General features: G+C 43.2%; 1 protein-coding gene across 11 annotated transcripts in view; it reads right to left on the bottom strand.

The window, feature by feature from the left end:
* Positions 1-25,288, bottom strand: part of ANKRD6 (ankyrin repeat domain 6) — a 116,696-nt gene that overhangs the window by 16,347 nt on the left and 75,061 nt on the right. For 5 of the 11 annotated variants that reach the window (XM_075498363.1, XM_075498362.1, XM_075498366.1 and 2 more), the window contains 4 exons: positions 19,293-19,549; positions 9,166-9,264; positions 991-1,089; positions 332-430 (listed from right to left, as the gene is read on the bottom strand). In XM_075498363.1, coding sequence (XP_075354478.1) covers positions 332-430; positions 991-1,089; positions 9,166-9,264; positions 19,293-19,412 — 417 coding nt within the window. In that variant the 5' untranslated portion in view covers positions 19,413-19,549. Of the gene's footprint in view, positions 1-331; positions 431-990; positions 1,090-1,482; positions 1,532-6,439; positions 6,780-8,837; positions 8,928-9,165; positions 9,265-19,292; positions 19,550-25,288 lie in introns of those variants that run through there. The other 6 variants (XM_075498367.1, XM_075498361.1, XM_075498370.1 and 3 more) reach the window with 6 other exon arrangements.

Raw genomic sequence — 25,288 nt, 5'->3', positions numbered from 1 at the left:
TTCATTTTAAATCACACCAATCACAATGAATCCACTCGGTATAAATTAGAGCACCATGGAGATTTCCACAGGAACTGCAGTGCTCCTCTGCCATAATTAATGTATCATTCAACGTGCTATTATTGAGTTCCTCCTGCATCAGCTGTCAAAATATGAATTTTCTAATGCCTGTGAAGGAACCATCCAGGCATAATAAATGCAAAAAAAGAAGAAAAAAATTCCACCAGGAGCTGGTCCCTCACCCGCTGAGAAATGCCATGGCCAGAAATCTCCAGTGCTGAGAATCAGCCATGTTACACCAGAACTGAAAGCTCCTCCTGCAGGGTCTCACCTTGTTCTTGGCAAGAACATTGGCTCCTGCTTTAACCAGCACTTTGGCAGACTGACTGAATCCATGCCAACAAGCTTCATGAAGAGCGGTGTTCCCATCCTGGAGAGCACACACACAAGAGGAGAAAGTTAGTGTGCTGTGTCCACATGCAGAGTAACGTTACATTCCGAATGCAGCAGCTGCACACCCCACCTGGTCACTTAACAAATAAAACATTTTCCTTTCCTCCTAGCTTATTTTCTATTTTATTTTTAGAAGAGGCTAAAAATATTGTTATTTCTTTTGTTTGGAACTTGGAATTAGTTATATTTACTCCCAAACTAAATTTACAGCCTAGGATTCTCAGTTTCTGGGATAATCAAGGGAATCTGCAATGTTTTGCATAGGGCATAGTATGGTTGTACATTTCTTTAATTCCTCCCTTAATGAGCCGAGACCAGAGTCTTAAATCAAAAACTATCAGCTTGACATAAAAAAATAACCAAATCAGTAATTTATATTAAAGAGATGGTACAGCTTTTTTTCAATGTAACTGTTCCAATTACTTTCAAAGCATCAGATACTTACTCAGGAGTATAAACCATGACTTTCTCTCTGAGACCTTAATATTACTGGCTGGCAAGGCTGCCATCCCACAGGGCTTTGCTTTTGCCTATTACCTTGTCTTGTCTGTCCAAAGCACACCCCTCTTGAATCAGAGTTGCTATAACATCGGTGTTCCCTATGACAGCAGCCCGGTGCAATGCTGTCTGATCACCCTGCAAAAAGAAGCAAATTTGTAATCGGTACCATTCCCACCTCGTTTTGACTCAATGCAAATGCATACCACACACACAGGGCCAGCATCTTCATCATACTGTTAAATCCAAGCTGCCTTTGAAAACAGTTCCCATAAAAAACTATCATTAACGTTTCCGAGATTAATGAAGTTATTGAAAGTATCAGAGAGCTACAGACCAACTATTTACAGAAGTCTGCAGGTCATCACAATCCCATATACAGCGCTGAAGCGTTCTAAAAGTATGGTATTATTAGAAGGCAGTGAATCTAACACATTTGGCACTACGTGCCTAATAATCAACAGCATCTGTAGGGAACTAAAGGGAATTATAGGCTGTCGTAATTCATCATAATGATCCTCCAGTACTTACACTAACTGGATGAGGCTCTCCTGTTTTGGCTCTGATTGCTCCATCAGCCCTGCTTAGGATAAGGAGCATGAGATGAGATCAGTCTCTTCAGCACCTCTGATGAATTTACCAATTAGTGCTAAGAGTGGAGGCAATTTTATGATGAGGACCACAACTGCAAGACCATCAACTTATTTCATTCAAGGAACTGAGCAATCTTGAGGTCCAAACGACTTTCATTTCTCATTGACCTGCCACACAGCAGCAACAAGCAAGTTTCTTACATCAGTTTATTTCCTTTATGGCCAAGTTTCCAAAAGAAATTATGCTGATGCGCTCATCTTGTTTGACTGCCCATCTATCTCCCCTCTCACAACTGTTGAACGCGTTTGCTGAGCTCGAGAGCCCAAGGTTAATTTTCTACAAGCCTTCCAGAAACTGAAGACTAGGGAGGCACAAACTACTGGCTCTGCCCATCGGGGGTTATCTATATATTTTTATGTGCATGTTGGTGAAACCATGATAAAAGAGGGGGAATAGGAGGATTTATGCAGCAGTGTGTAGGGATGTAAGGCACCGACCGATGGGAAAATGAGCTGCAGTAGCTCCACCGCTACCACAAAAACCGGTCTTGGCTTTCCTTTGAAGTTGCTTTGAACTTGCAATGCTGAAGCACAGCCTGAGTCCAGGCACAAAGACTAGCTTCAAAGTTGCACACAGCCTTTTTGGAGGATGAATAAACAGAGTGGGAATCCAATCCACTTCTGCTTATCTAGATAATGGTTGCTAAAAACACACACAGGGCAGAGATATGCAACGTATCCCGAGGAAAAAAAGCTTGCAGGAAGCTAGTCAACATTTCTCTGCTACAAATCAGATAATACCCCATTATATTAAATACTAAAACTAGAGGAATTTCTGTATTTTCTGTCCTACAGTCTACAAGTCTTTAGATAACTGGATAATTTTAATAATTTGTTCTCAAAGGCAATTAGCAGCTGACTTAAAAATTGCTCTTGGGGGAGTTCTTTTCTGCTAATGACACCAAAATAGTTATTAATCCATAAGTGAAAAATGAGCATTGCCAACCACAACCTGTCGGTAACCCTTTCCATGCCAACTGCCACCACCAGTAAATCATTAAATTGGCTTATAATCATGAAGTTGATTTTTAAAAATTGTGTTGAGGGCTTTTTTTTTTTTAATTTGCCATCTATGTTTTGTCTCTAGAGGTCACATATTCTTACTTTTGTTCTAGTCCCTTTTAAGACTGGAAATGTATTTTAAGAGATTTTGAACAAAGACAATAATGGTTCCAGGAACTGGGACTTTCAGAAAAACATGAAGTATTGGAAAAGTGACAGCACTGCAAGTTCTCTGAATATTCCAAATTTAAAGATAACAAAAATGTTACAGAAAATGTCCAAAATATACCGTCTCACAAGTGCAAGTGTCGGATAGTTTCCAGTAACTATTACTGCACAGAAATCTGCTTGCTAACAAGCCGGGGAAGAACTTAACAGCCTCTTTCGATAGTGCATGGTACTGATGACTGGCACAGCTACTGCTACTGCAGCCATGGGTAATGTGGACAGTGCAAAGGTCATTTTATCTGACTACCATAAAGTGGAACGTAATCCGTCAACCTATCTCTGCCAACTGGTATTTCTGCACCAGCAAAACTACACAAGATATTATAATAAAGACTAAAACAAGGTGACATCTGCCATTGCAATGGATGGAGCTTGAACAATGAATGGTTGGTTCCTACTTCCTTATAGTCCCGAAAATTGATTGTGGAGAAGACCAAATTGGGGGCAGGAATGGATTGTATTGGATTTAGTTTGTAATTAAGGATCTTCTCACTGGGCGAGTTTAAATCAAGGCTGTTCTTGTCGTTAGCCCAACCCTATCACAGTAATTGCAGTGAGGTCAGGCTATTCGGCTTTTCGGGGTTTGTAGATATGACAGCTACTTCTAATGGCATCTCAGTTAAATTAAACACATATTTGGAAAGCAGGAAGCACACCTCGCTGCTGCAGGAGCAGGTCTCTCTTGGGGAGCCCAGCCCATGTGCTGGGGGGCCATCTGCCAGGGCTGCAGACTAGCACTGGGGTGGCTTCAGCCATGCCCGGGCTTTGTCTTGTACCATATTCTGGTGCCCGAATTGGAAGCCTGGGTAGGTGAAGGGACAGAAGTCCCGCAGATGGTAGGCTCAGGTGCTTTGGTGGTGTGGGCTTTGGTGCTGACATCGTCCCTACACAAGCATGGGGAGAGCCAAGCATCTAAGAGTAAGGTCCAACCAGCACCCTGACCAGGTAAATAAATACCTCATCCACATAACAGGGAGTGTCAAAGGATATCTCAAACCCTGCCTCACCTGGACTGAAGCACCTCCCAGTGAAGAGATGGCAGGTATCAATGTCTGGTGAAGGTCCCTACCACCCCCAGGCCCTTCAGCCAGCAGGGCAGGACCTGGTCAGCCCTTCCCTTGGGCCTCAGCACACCCATTAACCTTAAACTGCTTAAGGTGCTGTGGGAGCTGAATGACCAGATTGCGATGGCCTCTGCGTGTGAGTCGCCGAGTGACCCAGCCGCAGATGGCGTAGCCCACCTACACGTAACACTGCCTGCGCCGCTGCGTTTCTAACCTGTCTTGCCTCCCCATTAGCAGAGGAGCAAACCCCTATCTTGCCTCTTATGGAGTCAGATTAAACAGATGAGTTATATTTTTTTCACAGCGTGAATTTTTAGACAGTGTAATCACTGACTCATATCTTTTTATTAATTGCTAAAATAACTGTTTCTGAAAGCACTGACCGGTGCTCTGCCTTTAGCAAAGCATTAGTTCCAGAGGCTCAGAGAGAAATTGCACCAGTAAATGCATATTAACTGCCCAGACTATTATGTTGGGCACAGCTTACGATCCTGTATGTAAGTGATTTATGCCTTAGCAACAGACTGCAGGTCAGTAGCAATGAAGAGAGATAACTCCAGTGCTGTGTCACGCAAATGTAACCTTGACAGAATTAACAGTCTGCCTAAATGCAGGCGTGGGCCCAAAACCAAAAAGACACTTAGGTGCTTAAGTGAGGCTTGGTAGAAATAAGGCACTTAAGTCTACAATGGTGCATCTTAAATCCCTTTCCTCAGCTGCTGCCTAGCCCTGAAAGCAACTCAAACTCGGCCATTTCCCCTCCTCTCTCTCGCTCTGTGAGCACCCTCGTCGCACACTTGCTGGAAGAAGCTCCACACAAGTTGCAGATACGCCCACCACCCTTTGAAACAAGGCCAGCGAAGGAGGTGGCTGCTGGCTCTTCTGCAGCAGCCCAGAGATTACGGTATTCACCCAGCTTGTCTTGCCATGAAAGCACTGCTGTGTTGAAAGCAATCCATCTTTAAGAAAAACATCTGTATTCACTGGGCTAGAGAGAGGGAGATGCTGGTGGGAAACCGGGATGGGAGTCTGCATCCCCTGGTGCAGAGGATGAGGGACTGCACGCCCTGTGCGCTCTACCTGTAACGGGGCTATTGCACAGCAAGGCCCAGCACCATCAGGTACGTTTCCAAAGGGTGAAACCATGCTCTTTACAGAGAGCTTAAACACCTGCTTTCAGGAGAGGGCTACAGGCTGGGAGTCCTGAAGAAAGGCAGATACTTAAATCTTGACCTTCTCCATGGATTCTGGCATTACCCCTCTCCTTTAGCACGTCTGTGTTGGCTAGGCCAGTGGCACTTGCTCAGTGTCCTGATGTTTGCAATTACCTCCTCAAGTGTCTTCATTTGCTGATAAACTTAAAGCAGTGGATGCAACCACTGGGACCAGGCACCTAGGAACTGGATACAATCTATTGTCCATCTGAAGTTCACCCCAGGGGAAAGGAAACTTAGCAAGGAACTTACAAAAAGGTTTCAAGTAGATATTAGTACTTCTACTAGCTCTCCTGGGTTACTGGAGTCTCTATTATAGACTCGACTGCCCAAATTTAATGAGATTTGCTTTACCCTAGTTTGTAATACATGTTAATTTTTCCTTTCTCTGACTTCAAAAATACTATAACCACCGTATTTTGTTTTCCTGCACACTCCTATTCTCCAGAGCATCCATCAGTTGTACAATCTCCTTTAAAGCCCCTCTCCAGTGTTACACTTCGCCTCCTCACTGCCCTTCCATGTTTGCAGAAATCAGCAAACAAACTGTCTGGCTACAGGAGAACTGCACCAAAATAACCAGCAAAAACTCATGCCCTCAATCCCTGATACAAAGTGCTGGACAGCACCTGCAAAGTCTTACACTATGAAATCAAACCACTAAATTCACGGTAGAAAGTTCAAAATATTTTAAAGTTAATATATAACCAAGTGTTAAATACTCGCAGGAGCATACAAGCATACGTGGATATCCTGAAGCAGCCGTACACAAAGGCAACTGAACGTGCCCTGGTGTTTCTCAATGTCACTGTGCTGCTGCCCTCCTCCTTTGCCAAAGAAAGGCAGTCATCATGATACACAGTAAGAAGACGTTCCTCTGAACGATAAATAATGACGCGTGACCAGCAGAAGTGATCAAGACATGAAAAAATAATCATGAACAAAACAAATTACAGCTTAAATGAGACTGAAATGGGAGTACAGGAATAAGCCACTTTGCATATTTACATTCAGCTAGATACGATTATGAACCCTGGGTTATCGTTCCACTGGAAAGTAATTTTCTGCTTCTTAAACTGGAGCTTCCAGAAGGGGAGTTTTGGGGCCTCGGGCCTTTTTTTTTTAAATTAACTTGTTTTCCCAGTTAGATTTTCAGAGAGCGCATACAGGGCAGGAAACTTGATGCAGAGCACCCAGCGCAAAGCCCGCCATACAGTCATGCACCGCAGAAGAGCTCGGTCATGCCAGACCGCCAGGCCAAGGTTTTGCAGCATGCAAACATGGGAGACATCAAGCTCAAGCAGGGTTGATGCACAAGATTTCTAACCTCCTTCTCTCTTTCTGATCTTCTAGGTTCCTTCCTAGCCTTTCTCTTCTGGTTTCTCTTATCTTTTTCGTCCTTGATTTCCTTCACCGGGACAACTTTCTCCTTGACTATTTCTGAGGTGTGTGCTGTATGGATACTCATTGACCATTCAGAGATGGCACTGGGATCCCAGTAAGAGTTTTCAGTATTGGCAGGGAGAAGGAAAGAGATAGCTCCCGGGGTGGCGTACTCTACAGAGCTGGACTCCACCGGTTGAAATTCATAATAATCCCACTCCAGGCCACTGGAGGTCATTCTTCAACTAATTCTTATGGCTCTTACCGTGTTTTAAAGAATGCATCTGTAGAACATGAAGTGAGTGTTTTAATCTCTCCACAACATTTAGCAACTTGTAAGTTTCTGCTTATCATGTGGCAGATGAAAAGTTAGTCTTGCATTCGTTCATTAGCTAAAGACAGTCAACTCCAAAATAAAATGTGTTTAGGTTTTTCTTGTTATTTAGAAAAATAAAATATAGGTCATCTTTTTAGAACCTGGAGATCTTTTTGTGTTATCACAATAATGCCACAGACAAAAATCAACTAAGTAATTTACTTTTCAATTAAATATGATACTCCCCAATCTCGTGAGCAATTTCATCTCTGAACCTAAATCTGTATTCCTCAAAACCAGCAATGAAACGTACAGATGTTAATCAACACTTGAAACTAAGATGCCTTCACTGCCAAATAAGCACACTAAATGTGACTGAAGGCATAATCAATAAATTGCAACTAAAAGAGAATAAGAATGTATTCTGTGGGGCATAAATAAAGTGTAAAAATGAATTATACAAGGAGAAACCATAAACAGAGAACCTTCTTTGAAGACCTATGTAAAAGGAAAGCAGAAATATTTTAGTTAATACCTTTCACAAGCAAAAATCTTCACTTGGAGTTCTAGCCTTCCTCCTCCTCTGAGACAAATCCAAACACACCCTCTGAGACTCAGGAACTCCTGAGGCTCTTCTCAACCCCAACTGAATTACTAGTACTAAATACAGAGCTAAAATCAAAATACATTTTAAAGAAACAGTATCTGTGAATCAAGCATGCATCTAATCTGTTCACATTAGTTACCACATTTAGAAGCGGTATCCAGTTGTCATGAACAAAGCCCCTGAGAAGCTTGCAAGGCACGTGAAGTAGGTCTTCTATGAGCTGAATATTTCTATAGTGCAAGACTCTTCACTAAACTGCAATGATGCTAAACACTGATTTACTGTTTTTCCATTATGGCTATCATTTTTACCTATAAACAGCCTAGATTTTATTCCTAGAGGATTAAAAAAACCCCAGACTTACTCAAAAAACAGTTTTCACAGAAACCCAATTTGACCAAATCAGTGAAGTTCTTGCATTCTTAGAGCAGCAACTTGCTTTTCTCAGGAAAACTGACTGTACTTGTAAAGTACCTGCAATTTTGTCTTAAATACCTGATGAATCATTTTTGCTGGGAGAAGTCGAAAAACGTACTCAGGATACATCTGAATAAACTGATACTCCCATTACACTTGCAAATCTGCTCCGTTTCACAGATGGGCATAGGGAAAGAATAAAGAGCACAGGAAGTGAAGTTTCTTCCTAGAAAAACAAGTTTCCCAGCAGAAAGCTGGCTGCACCAGTACCCCTGTCCTAAGCTTGTCAGACAGACTACTCACGTCTCACAGGGAAGCAAGCTACTCATGCAGAGAAGGAAACCAGTTTTCCAATTTCTATAGATATTTAAGACTCTCTAGATGCAAACAAATGCCTAAGGGGATCTTCAAAAGGTACCTAGACATTTCCAGTGTCCTTTTAATAGTCATACAGGTGCCTCTACTAACCACCTTTGGACCTCTAGGTCCTTTGAAGAATCTACACCTTATTTATTACAGGGGGAACAAAAGCAACCCTTTCTCAAACTTGTTCCAGCATGCTATCAGAAGTTAGCAACAAATTTGAAGAAGTCATGGTTATTCAACTGCTGTTGCACATTTCAGCCTACACCTTTGTTCATCAGAGTGAGGTCCCTAAAACCATGTTACCGGTCACTCCAATGTGCCTTAAAGCCTTGTCCAAGATTAGAACTATTCTTATGGAAAACCAAGAAATTCCAATAACTTACATATTTTACCCAATGAAAACAAACTACCATTTGCTAAATTCAGAGCTGGTTTCATTGTGCTGATGCTTCACCACATGACAGCCTCACAGTTGCAACCATCCCCACATCAAGCACGGCTGCCAACGGGACGATTTCCTTGCGATGCCACACAGTGCTCTGGGCAGCTGCTCAATACTCCATACACTGCGGCATGCATCTACACAAAAACCACCTCCCACTCCAGGCAAACATCGCAATGGATTGTGTCCCCTACCTGACGTCCTCCAGTGGGTTCCCATGTGGTACAACAAGCTCTTATTTCATTTCTGCACCAAAAGGCAGACGATGACTTTCACTGCTACTCACACCAGCCCAGCACAACCAGAGCTCTTATAAAGAGCTCTTGAGCATGAGGACAAAGCTATTCATTGAAAAACACCACATTTTACTTTGTCTCCCATACAGTTTTGCATCTTCAAATTAGAAAATACAGAGACAGATTTTGTTTTCATTTAATCCTACTTCAAAGAAGTGAAGGTCTACTCTTACTTGCAAATTACCTTTTCCCCTCCACCCCAAGCAAGAAAGTTACGTCTACTTACGTCATCCTGAATGTCCAGGTCACAGCCTGCCTTCAACAAAACCTGGACAACGTGGAGATGACCCTTGTGGGCAGCAAGATGCAGGGGGGTCCGGCCATGCTATGAATGAGAAGAAAATAATAATACCTTAAAGTGAATTTTTATGCATGGCTGTTGACCAGAATTTTATCCTCTTTTCCTCCTTCTCCTGTTCGTACTTCTCTCTCTGAAGCCTGCAATAGCAGCAATTGGCATACATTAGCGTACCACAGGCTTTACCTTAGTTTTGTGTATGCTGAAAACTCCTCCTCCCCCTTCTGCAACATTTCAGTTTATCTTGATGATACTCTACAAAAGGGATATTATATTCACGTAAGGATACTTCCTTACAAATTCAGATCCAGCTTTGTGTCCATGCCTAAAGAGAAGTCATGAGCCTTTCGTTTCTGTCCCTCTGGAGCACAGAATTGTCAACCGCTTTCAACTCTGTACGACAAAGTTGCAATAGCGGGCTAATTCATATATTGTAATCAGTACCATCTTTGCGACAGAAATAAGAATTACTGGGCTGTTGTGTATGACGAATGCTCCCCTTAAAAGGAATGGAAGACTTGTAGTCACTCCAAGTGAATTCATGTGTACAACAACCAACCTCATTTTGCCAAAGGTCTGTCAGGTTTTTTTAGACAATACTTATTTTTAGACAATACTTACTTTTAAACATTGCCAAGCTCTAATCTACATGAAAGTAAGAGTATAAAATAGTGATGAGTAATTCAATCTATAGGGTAATCAAGGACAGTACCCTAATAAACAGAAGGACAGAAGAGCTTTAATTAGTGAGATGGATACATGATCTATGGTTTTAGGAGAAAAAAAAAAGATTGAAAATTGGCAGTAATTTTTTTTTTTTTTAAATAGCATCTCCCCAACAAACGGGTTCCAAAAATCCAAGTGAAATTACAAGAGGAAAACAATAGTTACTTGTAACTGAGTCCCGCTTGATCATTCTTTGGCAGAATTTAAAATTAAAAATTTCAGGAAAAGGGGAATAGGCTGCTTCTCCTACAATGCAGAGGCACAACAATCAATGTGAAAAGAGGCTCAAAGAGGCAAGAGATTGTAAGAGGCAGTCTTGACAACAGAGGAGAACTACAACAAGCGATTTCCTAAAAATTTAACCCATACAACCTGAAAAAGAAGAGTTATAAGGGTGAATCAAGAATTAACTCCTGCTCTAGGAAGCATTTATGTGTATGTGTGTGTGTTATGTGTGTGTCAACATAAAATCTCAAAGCATCAACATGAAAAGCAAGTGAAACACCTTAAGAACTGTTAAACAGCAACACTCTGAAACTCTTCATTGCAAATTTTATTTCACTGCAATTAAGAAAACAGGATTCCAGCCATTGGTAAAATCACAAGAGTATCTTCACAAAGAATCCCGTTTTCTCTACCAGGCATTTTATGAGATAGAGAGTTACATTCCTCTTCACCTGGATCTGTTATATATCTATTTCTTTATTACTGTTGCTGTGACTGTCTATTTTTCCACACGAAGATTTACCCTGCAATGGAAGATATAGAGCCCTAATACATCAGCCGTAGAAGGAGCAAACAGCTCAAGAGCTGGCTGACTACTAGTGGCCTGAAGTAAGCAGAAGGCAACAATCAGCTTTTGAGGTTTTAAGCAACTTCTCCAGTGAGAAAGCTACTTCAAGTAAATAAAAACCCAAGCTCAAGACAGGATTGTTTTCACACAGCAAATCCCATACCCGCATAGCTGGTAAAGCCTCGGGAATTCAGCCTCTTCAGAGCAAAAAGGAAAGCCAGCGTTGAAATCCACAGAACGGCTGGGGACAAGATGTCCATGTCACTACTGACTAGTTGTGCCCTGCTTTGAAAACATTAAGAGTGGATTAACTGTACTACATTATTGACCTGAAGGGCCAGACCTAAGGGAAAAGTCCTCACCCACACTGACACGTGGGTGTCTCAAAACCCAAACATTGTCTCCTGTTCGGCAGTGGCAGCAGCTCGTTCCCATGCGGGAAATGTCCATTCCTGCCCTGGTGAAAGCGTGGGAAGGGCTCGCTTTCGACTGTCACTGCTGCCCCTGGGTGCCATCCAGCCTGCTGCTTGGGCGCTTCTCACTTGACCTAGCCACAGGTCCCTAAATGCCTGCCCTGATGGTGAAGGGCACCAAGCTGCACCGAGCACGCTTCCTTCTCCATCAGCCTGGAGGAGAGCCAGGGCTATGTCGCTGTTCCATGTAACTCAATACCAGGAGGCATAAAAGTCTCCAGGCAACATGGGGGGGGGGGGAGAGGGGAGAAGAAAGGACAAAAAGGAAAAAAAAGAAGCCAGATTGACAAATCATTCCTGGCTATGAACGATATGTTTGGATTATGAATATGTGCTCCAGCACGTTCAGGTTTATGGGTTCTGACTTTCTACATTACTTAATGGCAATAAGTAAATCACCTAATCCAGGCATCTCGCTTCCCAGCAGGTTACTAATATATCATGAAAACAATTTATTGCAATCTGTGCATGGAGCAGAAAAAATCCCAAACAAACCCAACCTGAAGCCAGCTCATGTACTTTAAAAGGAAAACAATATCAACTACATGAATATATCCCAGCAGGGAAACTTTCTGATGAGATAACCATCTCTAACCACTGAAAAAATGCTGAGGTGTAGCCAAAGGTACTGTGTTAAAAATAAACTATGAAAGCAGAGTATGAGTTGATTTCAGTATGAGGGATGTGTTTTCCTCACCCAACGCACCTTCCTAAGCAATTGCCACCCAGAGTGTGCCTGGTGGCAGGGCGCAAGCACAAGAAAAGGTTGCAGAACCGCAGAAGATCCAGATCACGCAACCTTCACCTGCCTGTTCAGTGCCTTAAGGCACATTAAAATAAAGCTGCCCCAGGGAACGGGCTTATCCAGAGGAGGCTGTCCTCACCCCAGGGAGCACCAAGTTCTCCTGTCACTGGGACCAAACCGTTCCCCGTTCTTGATAGTTGGGCAGCCTCACCGTGCTCATGGCCAGCCACAGGAGATGGGTGCTGGAGGAGGCGAGGGTACTTGCTGGGAGAGGCCGCTGCGGGGCCAGGGAGAGCTGCAAGCAAGGGTTGCCTGGCTGTTCCTGTCACTCAGCGAACAGAGATTCATGTTAACTGTGCATTTCGCCTGTCATTAGCCCCAAGTGTTCAAAAACTTCAGCCAGGTCCCCAAAACTCAGGTTTTTGTTTTAAAAAAAAAAAAAAAAAGTTACTGATATGGCAGACTAGAGGATTATTTTTATTCCAGAGGGTTTGTGTGTTTCGAGATTCTCTATCAAAAAACATAGGTTCAGAGGCATCCCATCTATTGGAGAACCCTAGAGAGACCTTCAGAGACTGGAGCTACTGTATACATGCAGTCCTTGAGCTCTTCCCACTGTAAAGGGACACTATAAAGGAAAACCGTGACCCTGCCTAGGAATGGAGAGTGGGAAGGAGGATCAATTCCAGCACATTACACTGATTGGAGGCTCAGGCTTTTGGAAGAACACTGATCATCTCAAGATTAACCATAACCCTGCAAGAACTGGCAATGCCAGATTTTCTTTTTCTTCCCAGTAACACCAAAATGAGAGCGGAGATGGGCGGTACAGCTGGACAGTGTTCCAGTACAGGCAACACAAACACTGGAAAAACACTCCCACCCACCTCCCCACACAAACATATACATATATACGCAGATATGTATGTACATATGTACGCACACACCAATGCAGAACAAACTATGAGGGAGAGACAAGGCGATTTGGGTGCCCCTCATGCTGTGATGACAAACTTAGAGCATCGCGATCTTTGGAGAGAAACTTTCAACAGGTCTGTGCCATGGTGGGAAGCCCCAGTAGCGACAGCCAGAGTTGCTCTTGCCTGCCTCTGATCTTCTTCGTGTCTGCAAGTCATACCAACAGTGCTTTACACCAGCTGTGAAGGAGATTGCTGATGGGCTAATAGGACTTTTTTTTTAATTAAAATTTTTCTCTCACAGCAATGCATCCTACCCAAAATATCTAGGAGGAAGAGGGAGGAAGGCAGACAAATTTTCCTCTGTGTGTCTCCTCCATAAAGACATTTTGGACTCAACACTGCAGCACCAAAGAGGGGATTTACCTAAATACACACATGGGTCCTAGTGGGAGAGGAAACATATACAAACAGGAGTGTCTCCTACAGATGCTCCTTGCAAGGAGACAACACTAAAACCAGAGACTCCTTAACTTGCAGATTACCGACTTAAAAGCTTGTGAGCATTTCCAAATATGAACCGTAATGATTTGGGGGTTATTACAGAAATACAAATGAGAGACTGCTACAACTTGGGACTAATTAACCAATAAAGCAGTCATTCATATAAAAAATATGCAATTTGGACTTCTATTCAAATTCAAATGTAAATAATTATTTCAGCAGGCAACAAATCATACAAATCCTCCCACATCACGGGCTTATTGACAAAATAAATGGGACCTATTGCACTAAGGCTGCGACTTCCAACAACCGTGACATGCTGCTATAGCTATGGGGCGTATCAGGTTGCAGCCAAGCACAGTAAACAGCCACATGAATTTCAGCAGTAAAATGCAAGGCTAGGGTTTTTGTTTGTATTTAATCTGTATTCTAACTTCCAGACATCGACAGGCTGCTGCCAATACATATGGTTTAAAATTTTCTTAGAGCAGCTGCCAGTGTATGCACTCTGCAAGCAAAGCCATACCGGGGGGGGGGGGGGGGGGGGGGGGCCTTGGCACCACAAGCCACATGATCTTTCCTTGTGTATATGTATTTGTGGATACTTTCACGCAAGGGCATTCAGTTCTCCATCTCATCCTGCTCTTATGCTGCACAAGGACTGTTATTTATTCCTCCATTCTGCACTTACACAAAACCATGCCTATCCACATTTTATTAGAAAGCTTGAAAACAAAAACCAAGTCTTGTCACATTGTTCACACTGATGACCCGCTAGACTGTTCTCCATGAATAACCTGCTCGCTCAAGTCAGCAGAAAGTTTCTCATTGACCTCAATAGGCATTCAGCAAGTCCCTAAATGTTTGCTAGTCCCCTTTCATTTATTTTTTATTGTTTAAAACAGACACAAGTAGTTTTTCAAACTGAATGAGCACAAAAATGTGAAAGCACCAAAATATATTTCTTTTTTTGTTTCTGTCTTAACTTAAAAAGGAAGAAAAAAACCCCATTGTTTTTAAAGAACTCAACATGCTCTGAAGTTGAAATCCTGAAGATAAGATTAGAAGTACCCCAGCATTACAAAAGTGTTGCCATATGGCAGGTTCGTAACATGACTACTTCAAAAATTAAATCAAACAAACAAACTGAATTCCTGAATAAAAACAGAAGCACTAACTTCTTCATTTCCATGTTTTTTTCTGAATTATCATCGCTTCTCCACAGAATTCAATTTTATAGCTGTAATCTTAATGGTACGCTCTGCAGAAAAGCTATATTCTGCTTCCCTTTGAAAAAATATTCATAAACCCCATGGCGCTATACAAATTACATTAAAACTGCCTGTACTACACCTTTATGACTTCCTCTGGCAATCTTTTTCATGTTTAACAGAGAAGCAGCATGTTCCTCTGTGCATGCTTGCTAATACACAGCTTTCTCTGGCCCAATTAATTCTCACTATTGAATGCTACACCCCATGCTGCAACACCCCAGGGAAACCCAACACCCAGTAACGCTTGTTTTGGGGAGCTGTAATGCAGAGGTTCAGACCTGGAAATTTCATCTCTGGGCATGGAGCAAGCCGACGTTAAGGGCTGCCGTTCCCCTAGAAGTGCCTTGTTTCAGCCAGGCATCCTTGGGATACACCTGAAGTTGATGCCTGGGAGGTGAAATCCCTCTTTTCTCCACCCTCCAGGGACCGTTCTGGGGACAAGATCAAGAGAAGAGCCGACCTGATCTGAGACGTCATTATCGTTCCTCCTGGGCCACTCCTAGTGGTTCTTAGCCCTTTCCCTAAGCTATCTCAACTCAGAAAATCCAAAGAAAAATAACTCAGGAAAAGGAAAACAGCATCCTAGGAAGACAGCAAGGCAGATTAGCTGAGCAAAAGTCCCAGTGCTTTAATGTCGAAGATGCAGCTGTCAATAACTTTACTGAAAGAAAGCTCTACTACAAAAGGACTGAAAGATGGGACCAGCTTTCTTGCTTGAAAGAAAAGACTTAATTATACCAGGCTCAGTTCTTAACTTTCCAGCTTTTGCAGCATATTCACCAAAATACTTTATAAAGGCACCCGCTTGTTGGATCAGCTAATTTGGATGACCAGTTGTTCCGGGTATTTTTTGCCCTTTTCATAAAAAAACAGCTATAAATTTCACACCTGTGAAGAATGTCAGACAAAAAGGCACAAAAATGGAAATCATCTCTTCATCCTACCCGGCAGAGCAGGAACAGAGCACCCTGGTCGAGAAAATGCCCAAAGCAGAGCCATGAAGCCTCACACGCTGAGATTCAGACCGTCTCTTGGTCACCACCCCGCATGGTTGGTGGCAGAGATCCCAGCACCAGGACAAGCGCTTGATGTATGTGCAATGCAGGGCCACCAGCCCTCTCCCACTCTGGGCTCTCTGGCGTCAGATCGTCAACAGCGCTGTGACCTGCTGGCTGTCAGCTCTTCTTTATGTATTTTAAAAGGCCCCAAACCTGGACAGAGCCCCAGTGTCCCTCACTGGAGTCAGGCAAGATGCTGGAGTGTACACTTCCATATTGATTTCACCTGCACAGATGCCTTGCTAGTAACACTGTCAAAATGAAACAAGTGCATCCCTGAGGAAACGCTGCAGTGAGCACCTGGACACACCGATTCTCCACTGAATTTTTATTCATACAGTTAGAGGTAACAAAAATGAAATACTATTTTGCAGCTGACTTGTTGTTTACGGAAGCAGCAATTAACCAGATCATATGACCTTCCCTATATATGATAAAAATAGAACTGGATGAGCTTGCCAGCTAGCCAGCATTTAATAGTACTTGGTTTGTTACAGAAAATATGCTTCGTTTTTCTTAAGCCATGCTCAATTAATCTGTTTTGAATAAAGAACTCCAGCATTTAGCTCTAGATCCTGGTCACCTCAAGCTGTGGCTCTGCATGGCGTTCTTCCACAAGAATCAGTCTATGCTTACAGATGCATATCAGAAATAAATTTTAAGCCTGAAGTGGTGTGGGAACTTGTTCCCTCCCTCCAAAGAGTTTTGTCTCTGCACGTCTTCTTCCAACAAAACTCTGACAGAATTCAGCAGGAATTTTGAGAAGTACAAACATCCCCTCTCCCTTTTCTTTTTTTCCTTTGGAGCAAATCCCTAGAATTTAAAATTAATTTGACAGAACAAACTGAAGACTTTGAATAAAAGCAGAAGACATACAGGTATAAGAGAACTAAGGCATGCACGTGAATAAATTTATTTTTATGCTTCATTTGCAATGAGTTTTATCCTGGGGAGGGGAGAGGGCTCTGGGTTTCAATTTATCTGAAAGCTTGATCAATAATTCTCCGCTACACCACGCATGCCATCTAATTTCCATCCTAAAATTAACAGCCCCTATCCTGAAAGTAGTTCTTATTTTGTGCCTCTTCTGCTTATTGAAAGATTGCACAAGAACCTGGCTCTCTGATGGCTAAAAATCCCTTCAAATTTCCAGTTTAAATATACTTGAGGCTAATTTATACTGCTTGCTCCTGTGACAACCTTGTCCTTGACTTTAAATGGCTCTTTCTCCTTCCAGCCTTTGTGTGTCACCAGATTAGCAAACCAAGCTCTTCCAGCGTATGTTTATACAGCCTTTCATAGGCAAATGTACACATGCTCTCTCTATGCAGCTAGCTGGCTGGGTGAGAGCCAGATGCAAACTGGATGCTGTGAAGACATGGATAGGACGTTACTGAGCCTGAACTGATGGGCTTTGATGAGGGCAGCAGCTTGGTCTCATGCCTCTTGGTTCACGTTGAGCTCACCTCTATCTGGCTCACAGCACAGGAGGAATAAGTGCATGAGCACCTCCAAAATACTCCATGCACGTAGCCTTGGTCACTCCTCTGAGAGCCTTGCCACTCCTCTGTGCACTCCTCCACAGTCTTGATGATCTGACTTCATCTCTTCTGTGCAGGGCTTGTCACTGGGCTACTCAAGTACCTCGTCTGTGCTGTCTGCTGATGTGCCAGGATGCATCCAGAATGACAAGAGGGCCAGCTTTTGTCATCCCCCCTCCCTGGGCTCCACGGGGATGACCCACAACCTCTAGAAAATAGCTACAATCCCATAGCACCAGGTCAGCTACAGGGATGGCCTCAGAGCTCACCAGCGAGCACGGCTTTCCAACACCAACACTCTGCACCTGGGCGCAGTTTTGCCGCCCAGTGAGCTTTGCTTTGATTTTCCACACAAGGACTGAACAACAAAGCAAGTGCAGAAGCAGGAAGCCACCTATATCATATAGGAAAGAAAAACTTGTCAACTCTAGCAAATATGCATTTTATAAATTAAGCTGATTTTGTGTTTGAAAGTCAGATCTGCACAATTTGCTTCTTATTGTAATTAACAGAAGGTGTTGATAATTGCATAATAAACAACCTTAACAACGAGAAAGTGTCAATTTTGCATTTGCATTCTGGATTACGGCAACTAATTCCATGAAACAGTTAAATCAGTGTCATGATTATTCTGGCAACCATTACAAAGGACACCACATTTTATGTTCAAACAGTGTGGAAGCTGGATTTGAAATTACATTAATGCACAAATTTATGCAAAGCATGGCATCCTTTCAATTGTTTGTGTATTTTCAGGTACGTTCCTCAGCAGTCTCAAAGCTCATGCTCTTAAAAAGAAAAAAAAAAACCAACCACAAAACCCCGAGCTACCATTCAGACATCTGTAAGCCAGTATTTCCTGACCTATTACTGACCACCTTTAATAGCTGTTCATCAGCTACGGAGCTGCTTGGACAACAGAGCCAAACAGGCATCTTTATGGGACCACTCATGTTTATTACATCTGTGCTTTGTATCTACCAACAAGAGGCCACGTAGTTTTGGCAAACAAAACTTACAAACACCGGTTGTCCTTGGATCACTCCAGCTTTCAAAATAAATACTATCTACAACTCAAACACTGTGAAGGGATTGAAAACAACTGTCACTGACAGATAAAAAGAGGAAAAGACAGATTACTTATCAAATGTACTCACATTTGCTTTCTATCTGTAAATATTAGCTCCCATATATATATAATGTTCAAAACCAATATGGAAATACAAATAAAACTAGATGCGATGGAGAACAATAGTTCATCAAAACAGGACATCCCAAATTTTATGTTACAACTCTAAAGATCTAACTTACCTAATTCTTTTAAAGGGTTTTTGCTGATCAAACCTTCTCTGCAACAGCCACTTCTATTTCATCTTTTATATGCTAGTATTATTTATAACATGTTGAGAATTAGGAATAAGTGAATATCAGTTTGAACTCTCTTAATATCTAAGCAGAAATCCTTTGATGCTGACTATCTCAAAGGTATGGGGAATACAGTTTGCAACCCCCAAGTTTGGAACTGACTGGGGACTACACGGCACGAATCAATGAAGATGTTGGGTGTAAGCGAGGCTGCTGTACCAAGAGACTTCAGTGGCAAAAAACGCTTTCTGCCTACCTTCACCCTACCACAACAGGTGGCTTTCCCCCATCCCCTCACCCAGAAAGATGGGCGCTCTGAACTGCGTTCCGTCAACAGCGATGAATCGCTCCATTCATCAGTTCGCACAGTGTTCAAAAGTCAATGCATGCTTTGAAAAATGTCGCTGCCCCTCCACCGACACACTATGTTTCTAAGGACTCGGCATTCACCACAGCTGCGTCCGCTGGGAAGTGCATAAATACAAGACATGCGCTACACTGTAAATTCACATGAGCTATTAAGTATAAACTTTAAGGAAATCTAAACGCTAACCTCAGTCACATTCAGAATGGTAAAGCTATGAGGGCATTTTCACAGACAATGGCCTAGGAGTTATGTTAGTTCCCAGGGATTTTGCAAAGCGTTTTTCTCTTGTTACCTTGGTAACGGCTACCTTGGCACCCTTGTTGATAAGCTGCACCACATTCTCCACTTGGCCTTTGTAGGCGGCTACGAGCAGGCGTTCTGAAAGCAGAGCGACCACATCCTGCTGGCTCATGAATTAGGAGAGAAAGGTTTTCAGGTTTCTTCAGTCCAAAAACAAAGGCTTGGGATCAGTTCAAGCAGCATGCAGGCAGGCGAGGAAGGACCCCAGCTCCCCGGACAGTGACGTTATTGCTATGCCATCATCTGGACCTGTGGATCAGAAAACAACACTGCTGTCAGCAAGGTTTCAGAGACGGAAGCACTGCAGCGGCTCCTCCCTGAGTGTTCGTCTTTGCACCGCTTTGGGAGGGGGGCACAAAAAACTCTCGGAGCCTCCTGAAGACACTGCACTTCTGTTGCAGTGCAGAGGGATGTAGACAGTAGCACATTTTAAATGTACCCTCATTCCCCTCGTTTGGGACAAAAATCCTTAAACTTTCTGAGAGCTTAACTCTCTTTTGGCCTAACCTGTATTTGTGTTGCACCCTTTCATCCTCTCCTTCCCCGCAGGTTTCCCAGACTTTAATTAGCCAAGGATGGATTAACCACTTCCACTGCTAAGAGTAGTTCAGCCTGTGTTGGCCAAGGGAACAAGAATAGGTTATAGTTACTGGCTGCTGATATAAATATACAAACCTCTGCCCTGGAAGGATGGAGCGCAGTCAGCAATTAAAGGCAGCTGACTGTTCCTTCACGGGTATAAAATGCTTCACAGCCTCCCCCGAAGCATCCCAAGGGCACCTTTGGGAAGGATCATAACCTGCAACTGGGAAACACTCATCTTTGCTGTCAGCGAGAAATGATGTTTCCCCCACAGTGCTGACACCACGCCACACTGACCCCAGAAACAATTCAGATTTAGCACCCGTCACGCAAACTTGTGAGCATGTTCTTCTTCCCAGGCTCCACCGACCCATCCAATGAACCACTGGAGCTGAAAAGAGATTTCTGACATAATTCCAGAAAATGTATCTGTAGATCACTTTGAGCTGTAGGATCCAGAACCTGCCCAGTTTGGGAGGATTTCAGCTTTACCTGTGCTTTTCACACTTTGGTATTTAATTGTTTCAGTACAGGAAAAACACCTTTGAGATAGCCCGTGTGTATACAGATGATTTCTCTTTCTCTCTCTCTTGAAATATCACTGCACTGCTCCCTATCAGCTACCAGTATCACAGGCTTTGCATAGTCTCAGGGTAATTGGTAGAGGAACTAGATGATCTTGGAGATTGATAGTGGAATACAATGTCTTTCACCCTTATGTTATCCCTTTGAATCCATCTCAAAACAGCAATAACTAAAAGCTATCACTGCTTAATGGCTTTTCTGCCCTCCTAAATTGATTTGTTTGTCTTGGTTTAGCTGATAGTACCAAACCCTCCCCATCATAATCCCACCCCTCAGAGTACGGACATTTTTGCTAACAGCTTCAGCAGGGAGATCATCGCCAGAACAGCAGAAAGATTTAATTTCCATCCTCATACCAGGAAGACGCTCCCAGCAACAAGGAGAAAATGCATGGGTCGTTGTGGCACATGAACTCCCCATCTTCTAAATACTGGGGGCGAGACCTTTATATGAACATCACTCCAATGTTGTAAGGTCGTATCCACCAGTACATATCTGCAACAAAAAGGTGCTGTAGCCCTGTTTAATTGAATGGTTAATAGGATATTGTGATCCTCTGTATCATCAAAGTGGTATCCAGAGTTCCTGGACCCTGCAGGATCACTGATCTACACTAAACATTTTTGATCACAAGCTCGCGTATATTAAAACCATGTTGGTTAATTTGTAGCAGTAGATGATACTAGCAGGATTTAATTTGCACTCCTATGGTAATTTGTATTAATGAATCTTTAAATGCTTTGTAAGCATTACTTCTTATAACACCATTTGAGGTAAATATTATGCTCAAGAATATTACACGCATTTTAGAAAAGGGTCCTTTAAAGCACAGGAAAGTTCCTCGTTTCTCCAAGGTTAATAGAAAAGTTACAACAAAGAGGAAATAACTCCAGATAATTGACTCTTGATTTCTAAGTATAAGCATTAGGTAATACTATTTCCAGGTAAAAGACTCAGGTTAGTTTTTCTTTAAGACCCTCTTGCAAACATGTTTGGAGCAACATGGAAATAGCTATACATTTCTTCAGAGAAACAAGACAAAAACTTTCTGGGCCTCAAAGGCAGCACAACAAGGGACAACAGAGAAGCGGTGCTGTACCCTGTGCTGCTGGACCAGTCTCACCCACACCCTCAATGTGACGGACACAGTTTGTACACCATGGTAACATGGAAAAGATGGAAGACAGAAGAAAAACCCCTTGTGTCCTTCAGCAGCACTGTACACATCGTACCCTGCTCCTGTGGCACAGTGACATGCACAGTATAGTACAAACCATGTAAAAAAGCCAAGAAATACAGATGACCTACACTTAGTAATTTGATCTGTGAAAAGCAACACAAGTTTCAATCTCACCTCCCTAAGTATTTGCTTCCCAGTGACTTGTGCTACCGAAGCAAGCTGAACATCCCGAGCCCAGCCTCCCTGCTCCCAACGCATCCCTGACCCTCCCATCACATCCCAAAGCAGCATCTCCAGAACCCAGGAGCGCCTCCCACTCCTTCCCTCCATGACCAGCACACCGTGCAGGGGAAGCCTTTTTCTCCATGAGCTTTTCAGGCAGTGGGGTGGTTCGTTTCTGGGCCAGCCCTTGCCTGTGCAGCGGTGGTTTTCAGATGAACTGTACCATCACCTGTTTGTCCCCATCCTTTCACCTAACCTGGCTGCCTATACTTTGGATGGAGTCATGCACAATACACTGACAACTCTGTGCATCTTAAAACATCTGTGGTCAGACCCTGCTTGGTTTTCTTACCCCTTAAATTAAAAAAAAAGCAGTAACATCATTGTCCCTGAGAGATTTCCATATTCACTGCAAAAATCTCAATGGAAACATTTTCCTGACACTCTGACATTTCTGAGCATATTCGCAGAAACTGTAGATGTTCATTACATCTTAGCCACACCGCTAGAAACATACACTAATACCTCAACTGACTCGCAACAGTGCAAAGTTTAGTGCTGCCAGGGAAAAGTCTGGTTAACAGGTACATACCTATGCAAGGTAAATGCTGGAAATTGTACTCCCTAGTTTGATTTTGCTCCCTCTCTCTTGCTGCCTTCCCATTACTGTAGTACATTCCCTCTGGAGATCACGAGCCTCCTCAGCCTGCCATGCCCTGCCACGCTGGAGTGACGGACTGTGATGGCACCGCTGTTATCATGTAGTTTGCCTTCTTGCCTCTTCCACAACTTGGATCATGCATAAAAGCATAGCAAGGAGTTGATTCAGCTATCAGTCTTTTACGGATGTCTCCCATGTTGTCCAAGTCTCCAGCAGTCATCGGTCCCCCTTCCCGGAGAGCACTCACATCACAAGCCTGGCTCCCGCTCCGGGCTGTTTCACAGACAGGCGCTCACACAACAGGTCACATTCCCCATGCTGGCTGCTTTACATCTCCTCAGCTGGGATTATTTGCAACTCAGAAAAGCGTGTCCGATTAGGATAGGAAGCCCAGACAACTGAAAGACCAACTTTCCTTTTCTCCTGAGCTGGTAGGAAAAGGCGATGGGTGGCTACTGGGAGCGGGAGGGGGAACAACCTTCTCATTCACCTCCCAACAGACCTTCCCGAGCGCAGCGGCTCAATGGGCAGTGGCATCGCTCCCCGCCAGCTTTAACTCTCTACACGCCCCAGACACACAGAGCATTTTTCCTTGAACACATCTGCACCCACAGCAGGAGGAGGAGGAGGGTACCAGATGCCCAAGGACTACAATTAAAAGCTTGACCGCCCCTTTCACACCCAGATGGTGCAAAATGAACCCGACAACATGATTACAGGCGCTGCATCGCATCCCTGCTGCCAGCACCTGCTGGCCAGAATTAAATCCCTCATTATCACCCCCCAAATCCGGGAGCTTGGAGGAAGCACAGAGCACGGGAATATTCAAACCCTCTGCCTTCAAAACAAAAAAAAGGATTTTGCTTTAACGTACTTTTAAATAAGAAACAGCCATCTCTGTGTTTCTTTGTTTAAGATCAGATTACTTACCTAGGGCAGGTAGGGAAAGCAACACCTACTTCCCGAGCCTCTCCAGGGAAGCCAGCCAGGTGTAATGCCCACAGGTTCAGTTGCTCTGCCACAGGGCAATCTTTTCCAAGGATAACCTGCTTACCCCATCAGCGGAGCACGGAAAAGGACAGGTTGACCATGGATTAGTATTCCCGACCAGCAGCAGCAAGGCACCGTCGTCCCCAGGAGCTGAGGTCCAGCCGCATCCCCACGGATGATGCCCGCGGCTCAATGAGTCACGCCACTCTACGGATGCTCCAGGAGATGTTTGGCTGGGACAGCACAGCACGGTGCGGGTGGGCAGCCGGCTGCTCGGTGGCAGGGTCGTAAAGCTCGCAGCTCTGGCCTCTCTCCCGTGCAACTGGCAGAGCAGGCGAAAAACACTCTACATACCTCCCCCCTCCCCAGCTCCCTCCCCTCCAAACTGCTTCAGTGGCCGTATCGCCTACACGTCCGTAACAAAAAAGTACAGGAATGATGATTTTTGAAAGCCGAAGGAAAGTCCAGGACACATCAAACATCACAGATACTGAAAGGTAGGCGATAGCCTCTCCTAAATTCACAGAAAGGATTAAAAAGAACAGCTTCCTCTCTGAGGGAAGAGAAAAGAACTGAAAACTATGAAAAATTTAAGAGCTATGAGCTAACCAACTTTACAGTTCCCTGCACTAAATGGAAAAGATGCAATGCCAGAGCACAGGTCACTCAGTACAATCACCAAGTTAAATTAGTATCTGAATAAAAGAATGCTTACATAGCTAACAAAAAGTTTCCGTGTGTACCAAGGTACAAGATGAAATGAAAAAAAAAAAAGAAAAAGAGAAAGGGACAAGGGACCCCACTTTTCTGCAAGGGACCTCAAATTCTCTTTTCTAGTTTATCACCAGAAATGATGCTCAATAGTCCAAGAAAAACTCTCAGCACCTGTAGCTTCATTTTATGCAACATAAATAATGGAATAAAATTATCCTAAATAATTTTAGAATAGCCCAGTGTTAAGATATGGAGTCGGACCATTTTGTTATGGGAAGGTACATAATAGCTACTATTTTATAATAATAAAAAAGTCTTTCTAAGAAAAATTCCTATGTCTAAATACTGCCCATCTCTTCTTTGCTCGGCTCTCAGAGCTAAATGGGTTTCTTTGCTTATTAGTACATAACAGAATTTTAAAATCTATAAAATGCTCTTTTTCTTGTCCAGCTTCTTTGCGAAGCAGTTTGTCATATTTAAAATATGACATAAACACAAAGATTGTACTCACTCTAGAATAACAGCATTTTTCAGCAGAGTGGATTACTGTATTAGAAAAGAGTGAGTTTCCTGGAACTCGTTTTATCATTTACTGCAGGATGCTGATATATCTGCCATTTCTCTCACTGACCTTAACAGGGTTTTTCCAAGACCTGCAGCACTGCTTTCCTTTAAGTGATTTTTCTCCCGTTCCATCACAGATCCAGTATAAACCACTCAGGAAAAATGTCTGCATTTTGCTAAGGGAAGGACTCTGCCTCTCACCCCTTCCTGCCCCAAAAGACAGTTAAAAACCAGTCAAAGGTGTCATTATGAAAACCACACCAGCAGCAGCTATATCTGGAAAACAGCAAAGCCCCACCAAGTCAAGAACAATATGCTTTTGATTCATAGTTTCCTTTACATCATCATCAATACTATTTTTGGAGTTAGATTTTATACCAATCAACATTTTGAACTGGACACCTACATAAAAGTCTGGTAGCTTATATGTTGGTCTCTGCTTTTTTTCCTATTGTTTTCTTTGCATATTTTATTGTACCAAGTAAAATTA

The sequence above is a fragment of the Mycteria americana genome, chromosome 3, assembly GCF_035582795.1.
Source record: "Mycteria americana isolate JAX WOST 10 ecotype Jacksonville Zoo and Gardens chromosome 3, USCA_MyAme_1.0, whole genome shotgun sequence".
NCBI lineage: Eukaryota > Metazoa > Chordata > Aves > Ciconiiformes > Ciconiidae > Mycteria > Mycteria americana.
This window is presented reverse-complemented; position numbering and strand designations above follow the sequence as displayed.